This window comes from Leptonychotes weddellii, chromosome 4, assembly GCF_054177405.1.
Source record: "Leptonychotes weddellii isolate Sample4059 chromosome 4, ASM5417740v2, whole genome shotgun sequence".
NCBI lineage: Eukaryota > Metazoa > Chordata > Mammalia > Carnivora > Phocidae > Leptonychotes > Leptonychotes weddellii.
This window is the reverse complement of record NC_138372.1, coordinates 1245500-1256668: the sequence shown is the minus strand read 5'-3', so window position 1 is coordinate 1256668 and position 11169 is coordinate 1245500. Positions and strand designations below refer to the sequence as shown.

Below are 11169 nucleotides of genomic sequence, written 5' to 3'. Positions count from 1 at the left end.
GGAGTCCTACAGGACCTGTCCTTTGGGGACTGGCTTATTTCACTGAGCACGAAGTCCTCGAGCTCCGTCCACGCTCCTTCCTTTCTAAGGCTGGATAATAGTCCATCGCGTGGAGGGACCCCGTTCTGCGCGTCCGTCCATCCACCGATGGACCCCTGGGCTGCTTCCACCGCTTGGCTCTGTGAGCGATGCTGCCGTGAACGTGGGGGAGCACACAGCTCTCTCAGCCCCTGCGTCCAGGTCCTCGGGGTGTACACCCAGAAGAGGAGCTTCTGGACCCCGTGGTGGCTCCCACTTACTTCTGCGGAACCCCACACGGCTCCCACAGCGGCTGCCGCGTGTCACTTTCCCCACAAGAGGCCCTCCTCCTCCGACCTCAGGAGCAAATGCCCCTGCAGCCCTACCCACCCCCATGGTGCCACCTGCTTTGCAGTCATCCTGGGAAGGGGTGTGGAGGGTAGGGGTCATTTAGAAAGAATTATGGTCCCAGATTCCTGGATTCTAGCATAATCAGCCCAACTAGGGGAGCCCCCCACATCCACAGCAAGGCATCTTCCCTCAGAGGCTGTTTCTACCTCACCTCACCCCAGATTTACTGAGCTCTCCAGGGTGGGGGGCAGGACAAACTCTCCCTCCTCCTCAAAACCCCAGCTGGAGGAAGGACCCCCCTCCCCAGCTGCTGGGGGCAGCCAAGGCGGAGGATCCCACCATCCCTCGCATCCCCGGGCGCTTCTGTGCAAAGCCCACCAGCCTGGAGCGGGCCTCAGCCCTCCCCCAAACCGCCCATCCGCAGCCCCCTCCCCCAGGCCTGGTGGGCCAGCCCCCTCGGGTGGTGTGAGCCAGGAGCCCAAGGAGTTTCCCACACTTTGGCCCCATTCATAGTGTTAAACGGCCCACAAAGGCCAGGCGTGTGCCCTGGAAGCCGCAGAGCGGCCATCTGGCCCGCACGCAGAGGGGGGCAAAGGTTCTCATCCGGCCTAGCTGGGCTGTAACACCGCTCATTTCATATCTCCCACAACTGAAAAATGGACCAAAGCTTCTCCAGTTCAGGGGAGGAGGGAACAAGGAGGCAGCGCCACCTCCCCGCCACAGCCCAGTCACCACCCTCACCTCGGGCAGGCCCCCCGGGCCCACTGTGGGTGGGTGGGCAGCTGGGGGGGTTGGGAGCTGGACCACATCTCCTGCACGTGTCTCACTTGGACCAAGAGCCAGCTTGGGGGAGGGGGGGAGGGCAGGACACAAGCCCTAGCCAACTGCCCCTCCCAAGCAGGGGAGGGGGTGAGGCGGGGAGTGGGAGGGCCTGGCCCGAGGACTGCCCTCACTTGTGGTCAGGGCCCGAGGACCCCCACGGCTAGCAGCCAGGCGCTTAAGGCACACGTGGGCTTGGGCCCGTGTCTAGCCAGCGGAGGCCATGGTCAGGGCCAGGGTGGGCTTGGGGCTTGCTCCCTGCCCCTGCATTCCCACAGCCCTTAGCCAAGCACTTCCTTGGTGCTGAGTCCCTGGCTGGTAGAGTGTGGGCAATGGAGACACAGGTGACAAAGTCATCCTGTCCCTCCCCACCCCAGCCCACCCCCAGGGAGCCCATAAGCACGCAAGGGACACACCAAAATATGACAACTGCCCAGCATGAGCCCCATTGGGGCTGCAAAAGCGGCCCCACGAAGCATCACTGAGTCCCCCTCGCAGTGTGCAGGACCTGCCGGCCCACATCAAAGCTGCTAGTCACGGTCAGTGTCCGGGGCCGGGGAGCAGCGGGGTGAGCACATGCCGTCGGCATGCCCATCCCCAGCTTGCTCAGGTGTCCCCTGCCCTTTTGCATCAAACTAGAGCCACATATCTGGAGTAGGGTCCCATCTGCTCAGAGAGGAGCCCCAGCTCAGGGTGAAGCTGCCCCAGCCCTCAGGGTCACCTGCCTCCCACAGCCAACCCAGGGCCTGTGTCCCCTTCAAGAGAAGTGCTGTCAGGAGGGAGGAGAAGGTACCAGAGGGGTGAATAGTCCAAAGTCACCTGAAGGTTCCACTCTGGGAACTCCCCAGCCTAACCCACCCCAGTGGGTGACCAGCTGGCCCATGGGGCAGTCCTGAGCTGGCTCCGAGCCACGCTCATCATGACACCATCCTGCACGCTTCCGGCTGGGCCCATTGCTGGGAAACCAAAGGCTCCTTGTATACGGTGGGGGGTGGGGCTGGGGGAGGGGGGTTTCTGGAGCAGGTCCACCAAACAAGCCAGTCATAGCTGTGGGTCACTGCCAAGACCCTGGGAGGGGGAAAGATCTGACTGGACCCTTGTTAAAGCCCTGCAATTTCCAGCCACCCCTGGACATGCTCCTGGATTCAAACTCTGGCTAACGTGCCCTGATGCCACTTGCCGGCTCCCGGGACAGAGGCCCTGCCTGCCCCTTGAACCTGGCCGGGTCCTGCCCTGCCCCAGGAGGAAGCCCCAGCCCCTCCCTCTCTGTCCGTCGCTGCAGGACAACTGGATTCCTGACTCCAGAGAGTGAAGATGAAGATGACTGCTCTGGGCAGAGGGAGGGCTCCCAGAGACCAGGGTAGAGCTGGTGGCCCCAAAGCAGCAGTCGGACCTCGGCTTAGCTGGCCAGCACCAGGATTATCAGTTCTCCCAGTGAGGCCCTAGGGGGCTGTCTGGGCTCCTGCAGCAACCGTGTGGGCTCCAGCAGGCTTGTCCTGCTCTGACCTTCATGCCTACCACCTGGCACCCTTCCTCCCCACCCACTGGCAAAATGCCCAAGGAAAGCAAACCCTACGAGCGCCCACCAGGCTGGGCGGAGGGCAGCGTGCAGCAGAGGCTATTCCCCGAGTCTCGCATGTGATGCCCACACGTGTGTGTCAAGCATACCCCTGGGCCATGTGCTCTCCTGTGCTCTGCAGACGGCCATGGCCTTCCTGCCAGATGGGGTAGGGTGGGGCCCCGAGGAGCACCTGCTGTGCAGAGCACCCCAGACGCGACTGCCTGAGAAGCTGCTCCCCAGAGGATGGGGTGCAGCAGATCCCGGGGGAGTGCCTGGGTGCCAGGTCCATGCTGTGCATTTCGGATGCTCTGCTTCCCTGAAGCTTCCCCAGGCTGAGCCCGGGAAGCATGGCGGCCCACTTTCTAGCTCCGGAGAAGTCACGTGTCGCAGGTGACAGCCTGGGACTTATCACCTCGGCCAGCAGGTCTGATCCCAAGAGCTTGGGTCCTTCTTTACCCTTCAGCCTGTGCACGGAAGAGTGTAGCCTCCTGCATTCTACCCGCCCTGGGGAGGCGTCAGGTCCCTGTCAGGGAGGGCGCCCAAACCACTGGAAGCCACTGCACTAATTCACTGGAAAGCTTTTCCCCGCGGAGCCTCTGCCAGCCAGCAGCGAGGAGTCGCCAGGGGAGGGGGAGGAGAGGGGACAGAACCGCCGGGGAGGGGCAGCCCTCTTTCCTGCTCCCCGCCCCCCATCCCAGAGGCCTGGGAAAAGGCAGCATATTGAGGCGCGGGGCTCCCAGCGTCAGGCCCCGGGATGCTAATGAGGGCGAGCGCGTTCCCACAGCCCGGACATTGTGCGGAGCGGCCCACCTGCTCCTCAGGGAGCACCCATTGTGCCCGCGCCAATTCACAGGCAATTTAGCGTGCGCTAATGGGCCGGCGCCTTTGTGCGGCCCGCCAGGCCATTGGCCGCCGAGTGTGGGAACGGCCGCGGCGCCCGGGCCCCAGGCGTCTGCCCGCCGCCGCGCCTATATAGGGCCCGCCGGCCCGCCGCCCGCCACTCCCCGCTCGCCAGCCGCCTCCCTGCGCCAGGCATGGCCCCCAGCACCGTGGCCGTGGAGCTGCTCAGCCCCAAAGAGAAAAACCGAGTAAGTGCGCCGTCCGCCCGCCCCGCGCCCCCGCGCCCCCCGCGCCCGGGCAGCCGGCTGACGCCCGTGTCCCCCCGCAGCTCCGCAAGCCCGTGGTGGAGAAGATGCGCCGCGACCGCATCAACAGCAGCATTGAGCAGCTGAAGCTGCTGCTGGAGCAGGAGTTCGCGCGGCACCAGCCCAACTCCAAGCTGGAGAAGGCCGACATCCTGGAGATGGCGGTCAGCTACCTGAAGCACAGCAAAGGTGAGCCGCCGCCCGCGCCCACCCACCCCCGCCCCCGCGCGCGCCCCCGCCGCGCCCCGCCCCCACCGCGGCCGGGGGCCCCCCAGTCACCGGCTGCCCGGTCTCCCTGCAGCGTTCGCCGCAGCGGCCGGCCCCAAAAGCCTGCACCAGGACTACAGCGAGGGCTACTCCTGGTGCCTACAGGAGGCCGTGCAGTTCCTGACGCTGCACGCGGCCAGCGACACGCAGATGAAGCTGCTCTGCCACTTCCAGCGTCCCCCGGCTGCGCCCACTGCGCAGGCCAAGGAACCCAAGGCCGCCGGCCCTGCGCCCCCGCCCGTGCTCACCCCCGCCAAGGCTACCGCAGTTGCAGCACGCCAGCCCACCTGCGGCCTCTGGCGGCCCTGGTGACCCCGCAGGACTTGCGGGTGGCCACCCCAAGGACCGGAGGGCCAGCCAGCCTATTCCTCTGGCCATCCATCTGTCCCTCCTGGGGCTTGGACAGGCCCCCTTCTCCGGAAGGCTCTCTCTCCAGGCTGGCAGGCCAGCAGGAGGGTCATTCTCAAGAGAATGTGCTTTTGCAGAGTCCTTGTCACTTAGGACAATCAGGGCCCACCCTCTGCCAAGTGTCTGACTCCATGGGGTTGTTCTGTGTTTGCATTTCAGCAAGTGACTTCTGGGAAGTCCCCGCCGCCCGGGGTTCTATGATATTTGTAGGTGTCAGGGGCTCGGTCAGCCGGTGCCTCCACGTGTAGAGGACTTTCTTCAGGGCCTGCTGCTGCCGGGCCAGGGGGCCTGGCGGGCGGGCCGTGCCGTGGGCACACTTGCCTTTTGTGAAGGCGGAACTCAAGGTGTATCCTCATAGGAAAGAGTGTCAGCCTGGATGGGCACAGAAGCACCATGCAGAGCCGTGGCCGAAAGGCCCCTGCGTGCACTTGGTTGTCTAGTTGGGGCTCATAGTGGGCTTTGTGGGGAGGGTGGGGGTCTCCACCATGATCCTCAAAGGATCCCTGTGCGTGGGTGGGCGCACGTGGGCATGACTTTGTACTCGGAATTTGAACCGTCCGTCCCGTGGGCACCCACGGGCTGGCTCTGCAGATTTCCAATAAAACCTGACCAAGCAGCCCTCGGGTCTGTCTTTTGTGCTGTACATGTGTTCTTAGCAGCCGCCGGGGGGTGGGGGTCTGCGCGGGCGGACGGGGGCCACGCTATCATGATACCCAACTGTGGGGGGACGTGTCTCTGCCGGTGACCCTCTGGACAAGGCAGAAGGAGGGAATGAGGACAGGAGGCAGGCAAGCAGGGGAGAGGCAGACTGGAAGAAGAACAGGCCCCATAGAACCCATACCCCCACGTGCAGCAGGAGGGGATGCAGTGGGAGACTGGGGCTTCTGTCTCGGGCCTCTCACTAGCTCCCTGCAGGTGGGGGCCGGGGGAGCGGGAGAGCGACAGCTACAGGCCCTTCCAGCTCTGTCCAGCTGAGGGGGATGCGAAGACCACAGGTTACAGTGGAGCTCTTGCTGCAGCAAAAGGGCTTTAGCTGGGCCACACCCACGGGAGAAGGTGTTTGCCTCCGCCCTGGCCTTCCTGCCTGGCCAGCAGCCCCTGTCCCTGGGTGAGCTCCTGGGAGCAGCTGCTTGGCTAGTCCATAGGTGGCTACCCCGCCCTCCCTGCGGGCCGACCGCTCGCCAGGGCTGGAAAAAGCAGCGCTGGTGGTGAACCTGTCCCTTGCCTCGGAAAGGGCACCTATTTTTAGGCAGGCTACTGGATGTTTGGTCGAGTCTGCGAGAGCCTAAAAGGGCCCAGGCTTCCCAAGGGACAAATCCACCCACGGGGAGTGGAAGGAGCTGGACGTGGAACCAAAAGCCTTCCACACGTCTTCAGAGACATGGGGTCAGCCCGGCCGTCCTTCCTCTTTATCGCGCCTCTCCCCGCAGCCCTCCGGAATCCCTTTCTGCCCACTCTGAGGGGAATCCGAGGCACCCTCTCCAGGCCAACCCAGCACCTGCCACACGGTTCCCCCTTCATCCCACACGCTGACTGCATGTGGGGCAGGAGTGCCAGTGAACCGGGAGTGGGGTGTGCCTCCTGGCCAGGCCCACGGCCCCTCATGAGGGTCCCTGCATCCTCTGGGAGCAGACCCTCTGCCCTCTTCCCCGCCGCCCCCCCGGCCTCTCCCCCCAGCGCACCCACCCCTTACAAGATGTTCGCAAGGCTGCCTCTCCAAGGCTGATGCGCATGGCCCCCTCCCCTGATCACCCCTGGACCTTTCAGTTTCTGCTGCGCCACAGGCCTGTGCTCTGGAGACCTTGCCAGGCAGCCGGTGACATGCTCAACAGAGGCTGAGGTCCAGAGACACAAAGTAACCCGCCCAGGGTCACCTGGGAATCAGCTGCCAAAGCCACCTTAGGGGCCCTCTGTCTGCCGCCAACACTGTCTGGGCTCTTTCCTAAAGCGCCCAGTGCCCCTGAGGGAGACACATCCCTCAAGGGTCTCCTGGCCATCAGAGGCTTCCCAGCGACTGGCCCTGAAACCCATCCCCACCACCATCTGTGTCCACACTCCAGCTTCAGAAATTGTTTCTCTGCAAACTCCCACAGACTCCCTGTTTTGCCAAAAGGCAGCCTCCTCCAGGCAGGCTGCCTGCTTTCTGCTGCACTCTCTGCAGACCTCACCATCAGAGTGAGTGTCTTCCCCAGCTGCATGCAGGTGCATCGTGCACCGTGCACTGGGGGCGCCGGAGAGTAGGGCCCCCTACACCCCCATTTTGCATGGGGCTTTTGCAACCCACAATCCTTCGTTCCTAGAAAGCCGGGCTGGTGGGTCACACGCGCCTTGATTACAGCGGCACTCATTGACAGAGGCAGGTCTTTGGAGCCCCAGGTGCCTCCTCTGCACTATCTCAGAGCACTGGACGTCAGCATCCGGCCAGCTCGCTGAAAGAGCAACAAAGACAACAGTCCGGACGTTTTGTGTTGGGCCAACGGCCTCGGAGACCCCCGCGCGGACAAGTCCAGTGGCCCTCCAGCTGCCGGGACCACACGGGCGGGCGGGGAGGGGCGGGCCCGGGTGCTCATTAGCATAATGTATGCGCAGAAGGCGTTTAGCAGTCAAATATATGCGCATATATCTCCATAGATGATTAGGCTAGCCGGGCACATTCAAAATGGCGGAGTGTGGAGCGAGCGGCAGCGGGAGCAGCGGGGACAGCCTGGACAAGAGCATCACGCTGCCCCCCGACGAGATCTTCCGCAACCTGGAGAACGCCAAGCGCTTCGCCATTGACATAGGTAGCCGCGGACTGGCGCCGGGAGCGGGGCGGCGCGCGGCGGGCGTGGGCGCCGGCGGCGGAGCCGGCGGGCCGGGGGCGGTGGCAAGGACGAAGGGCGGGGCGCGGGCCGCCGGCGCGCACAGCCTGTCGGACCTTGTAGTCCGCGGCCCGCCGGCGCCCGCGCTCGCCCCGGCGGCCGGACTACCGCTCCCGGCAGGCGCCGCGCGGCCGGAGCGGGGCACGCCGGGCCTCGTAGTCCCGCGCGGAGAGGCGGGCGGCCCGGCGGCCCCTCGGTGGTCCACCTCGGTCGAGTCGGCAGCCGGGCGGGGCCTGTGCGGGCCGCGAGAGGGGCCCGGGGCCGCTGTCTGGGGCCGCGCCGAGGGCGGAAGGCGGCCAGGCCTCGGGCCGCGGGAATCCTTGGCGGGCTGCCGGCCCGGGCCCAGCCCGAAGCCCTCCCGCTGCAGCGTCTGCTCCTGGACGGCTGACATTTGGCGGGAGTTTGGAGGACCTGGACGTGGACCTTGGGGCCCGTGCTGGCCGCCTTCAAAAGCCTACCTGTGCCGCGCGGCCCGCAGGGGTGCCCCCAGGGCCCCGCCCAGCCTCCGCCCGACCTTCCTGCACCAGACCCGCCCCGGACCCTTGTCCCGGGCCGCACTGGCGCCCGACTTTCACAGATGAGGACGCTAAGGGCGGAGGGGTGAACTGAGTTGTTTAAGGTCGCCGGCTGTGAGCGGCCAGGTGGGCCTGGAATCCGGTCAGCGTCGGCACTCGGCTGCTCTGCCCGTGTCCACACAGGGGATGGAAGGCTGTGTCCTGCGGCGTGAGGCCACGGGAGCAGGCCAGGGTGGTCCCCACCCCCATCAGATCTCTGCTGGGGCCTCAGTTTGCTGGTGCCCGCCAACAGCCGAATGGAGGCGCTTGCGGGCGGTCCCAGCAGGGCAGCCCCGGGCACTTGTAAGACACGACTTGTTGAAGCTGGACAAGTGTGCCCCTCTCCTGGAACAAGTTGGGCCGTCCTGGCAGAACCGGGCGTAGGCTTGGAGCTGCGTGCGTGTGATGCCTTCGCCCCTCCCCTGTTCCTGAGAGCCACTTTACTATCTGGGGCTTGGGTGGGGGAGGGCGACCTCCAGGGAGGTGGGAGCCATGGAAAGGTGGGCTGGAGCTTGCCTTCTCACCTCGCAGACCGCTGGGGTTGTGAGTGGCCCCCCGTGGTAGTGCTGTGGGGCACTGACCTGGGGGCAGGTGTGAGAACGACCCCGTGTGGAGCAGGACACAGAATGAGCGTGGGTCCTGATAAAACGTCGTGCCCGAGTGCATGTTGGGCTGGGGCGGGGGAAGCTGAGAGGCCCGGCTTAGGGGGTCCTCCACAGCCAGGCCTCCCAGGAGGCCCCTCAGGGCCCTGCTCTGCGCATCTTCTGAGTCCCGCCCATGCCTCCACGTGACCGCAGCCGGGTCGGGTGTGTGCTCGAGGGCCCAGACTTGGTTTTGCTGCACTTACACTCAGGGTGCTGCTCCTTGGGAATGAGCTGGCACTTAGCGTTTCTGAGGTGCAACTGAAATTGGCTTGCCGGCGCAAGGTTTACCTTCGATGTTCTGTGTGGCCTCCAGGGGGTCCTGGGGCCGCCTGTCCTCCGGTGCCAAGCCCAGGCGGGGTTCCTGGTCAGGGGACACACGAAGGGATATTTTTAGTGTCAGTATTCATTTCCCCTCTTGGAAGGTTCCCCTGGGTCTGGGTCCCGTGTCTGTGTTTCTCCAAAGGACGTGTTCATTGTTACGAAGGACAGACCTTGTGTTCATTCCCAGGGCTGGTGGGAGGTCACCGCTTGGGCGTGGGTCCTCAACCCTGAATCCACCAGTCACTGTGCTTGTCAACAGTCTGCTTTAAAAACAGGCTTCTCCCATTTCCTCTTCCCTCACCCAAGCCTCTTAATCCAGGAAAGCTCAGCTGCTCTGTGTTCTTGGCAGGCCTTTTCCTCTCTCGGACACTCATGTCAGCTGAGTGGATTCCCCACTTTGAAAGCACCAGGGACATTTTGTCTGTCAGCACAAACTGGGGTGTCCTGTCCCCCTTGGTGCCCAAAGTGGAAGGACAGGTCAAGAAGGTGGAGGAGAGGATGGCCCTGTGCCAGGCGCCCGTAGGTCTGGATGAGTGGGGAGGTCTTGGCTCAGGGGCTGGAGGAGGGACACGGGCAGGCTGCTCTCAGTCCAGGTGCTCCTGGCCCTGGACCGGGGAGACTTCGGTGTCCACCAGTGAGCACAGGGCTGTGTGCATTTGCCAGCCTGGTCACTGCACCTCTTAGGTGTGACATGCCAGGGCCTGTGGCTGGGGGCTGGGTTGGCATTCACTAAATCCAAGGGATCCTGAGAACAGATGAGCTCTCCTGCTCTCCCCGTGGCCGCCACCATTCTGCTCTGTGAGCTCACTCCAGTTCAGGCTGACCGCCCTGCTCTGCACATCCCCACTTACCTCCCAGACCCCTGACTGTTCCTTCCCTGGGGGGTACAGGGAGACGTGTCTGGGCTGCTGGGCATTGCCCCATGTGGGGTACATGGTGTGGGGCACGCAGACACAGCCCCAAACCCCAACACCTCATATTTGCTTGTGATTTAAAACTCATGTAAAGAACACACAATCTGAAACTGGATTTCTGTGATGTGGGGGTTTGTTTTGGTAACTTTTTGGAAAGTCTCTCAAAATATATCTTCATCCCTTTGCATCATCGCTTGTCTTTTTAGGAAACGGTTAATTCACAGTGAAGGACGCTCTGGGCCAGGCCTGGATTGGGGGCAGGGAGGATGGATAAGGAGGCTTAAGATCAAGTTCTGCCTCTAAAGCCCATGGTCTAGGGAAGGGAGTAAGCCTGTGCCCGGGCAGACTGAGCAGGGCCCGCTAAGGGCAGGTCGCGGCCGTCCTGGGAGTCCTGTCCACACTGCGGGCAGGCAGCTCTGGCGGGCGGGCTCCCAGCGCTTGTGCTGGGCAGCGGGTTTCTCTTAGCTGGACGAGCTTCAGCTCTCAGGTGTTTCCTGCCTTGCGTGTCTCGTGTGTTCCCTTGGGATCGTGTCACAAAGTAACCGTCAGAGACTAGCTTCAGTCTCCCCCTCACAAAGGGCTCTGTCTCCCCTGGGCCAGCCCACGAGACCCGGGTGGGTTTCAAAGCCATTCTGGGCGCCAAGCCTCAGGCTCCTTCCCGTCATCGCGGGCCGTGCGCAGATACGCCTGCCGCCTCACTCTGAGACTTGAAAGTGACTGCTCGGGACGTCTTTTTAAGTGGTCCTGAAACATGTTTCAGGCAAATAAAGGCCTCTTCTGCTTCCTGATGCTGGGCTTCCCGGTGTGTTCACAAGGCTGGCGAGGGGGAGGGGACCCTGCTGCCCCCTGTGTGGCCTCCCAGCCCCAAGCTGTGAGAGGGTGGGCAGCTAGAACATTCCTGGTGAAGTAGCCCCCTCGTCTGCCTATCCACTCTGGGAAAATACTCCTTCTCTTGCTTCCCCCTTGTTAACCACGGCCGGTCAGGGGTGCTTGTCAGTGAAAACAGTGCACTTGTTGGCTTTTTTCTTCAGGTCATTTTCAAGATCAGAGGTTGAAACGGAATTTTTCTGAACCACTAATGATCGCTGAGGCCTCCTGGAAACAGGACGCTTTCCTTTCTCCTCTAGGACTTGATGCGGAGGGGAAATGGACAGGCTCAAGCCCGGTGTGGTCTGGGGCCTGTGACGGATGGAGCAGACTTTCTCAAAGACAGCAGAGTGTTTGGGTCTCACAGTTGATTCCCTTCCTCTGGTTGGTGCCCCTCAGAGTTTTAGGTTCAAGTTGCACCAAGTGCCTTATGCACAGG

General features: G+C 63.5%; 2 protein-coding genes and 1 long non-coding RNA gene across 3 annotated transcripts in view; all 3 read left to right on the top strand.

The window, feature by feature from the left end:
- The first annotated feature begins 3723 nt into the window (after window positions 1-3723).
- Window positions 3724-5173, top strand: HES5 (hes family bHLH transcription factor 5). The gene is made up of 3 exons (XM_081817163.1): window positions 3724-3837; window positions 3918-4083; window positions 4196-5173. The coding sequence occupies exons 1-3, from the start codon at window positions 3784-3786 to the stop codon at window positions 4471-4473; spliced, it is 498 nt and encodes a 165-aa protein (XP_081673289.1). The 5' UTR covers window positions 3724-3783; the 3' UTR covers window positions 4474-5173.
- Window positions 5174-7197: 2024 nt separating this feature from the next.
- Window positions 7198-11169, top strand: part of PANK4 (pantothenate kinase 4 (inactive)) — a 14879-nt gene continuing 10907 nt past the window's right edge. Inside the window, exons 1-2 of the mRNA XM_081816811.1 lie at window positions 7198-7352; window positions 10991-11169. Coding sequence (XP_081672937.1) covers window positions 7229-7352; window positions 10991-11169 — 303 coding nt within the window. The 5' untranslated portion in view covers window positions 7198-7228. The remainder of the gene's footprint in view (window positions 7353-10990) is intronic.
- Window positions 7708-10024, top strand: LOC145721172 (uncharacterized). Its single transcript, XR_014144634.1, has 2 exons — window positions 7708-8678; window positions 8720-10024. It is a non-coding gene; the product is annotated as an uncharacterized LOC145721172 (long non-coding RNA).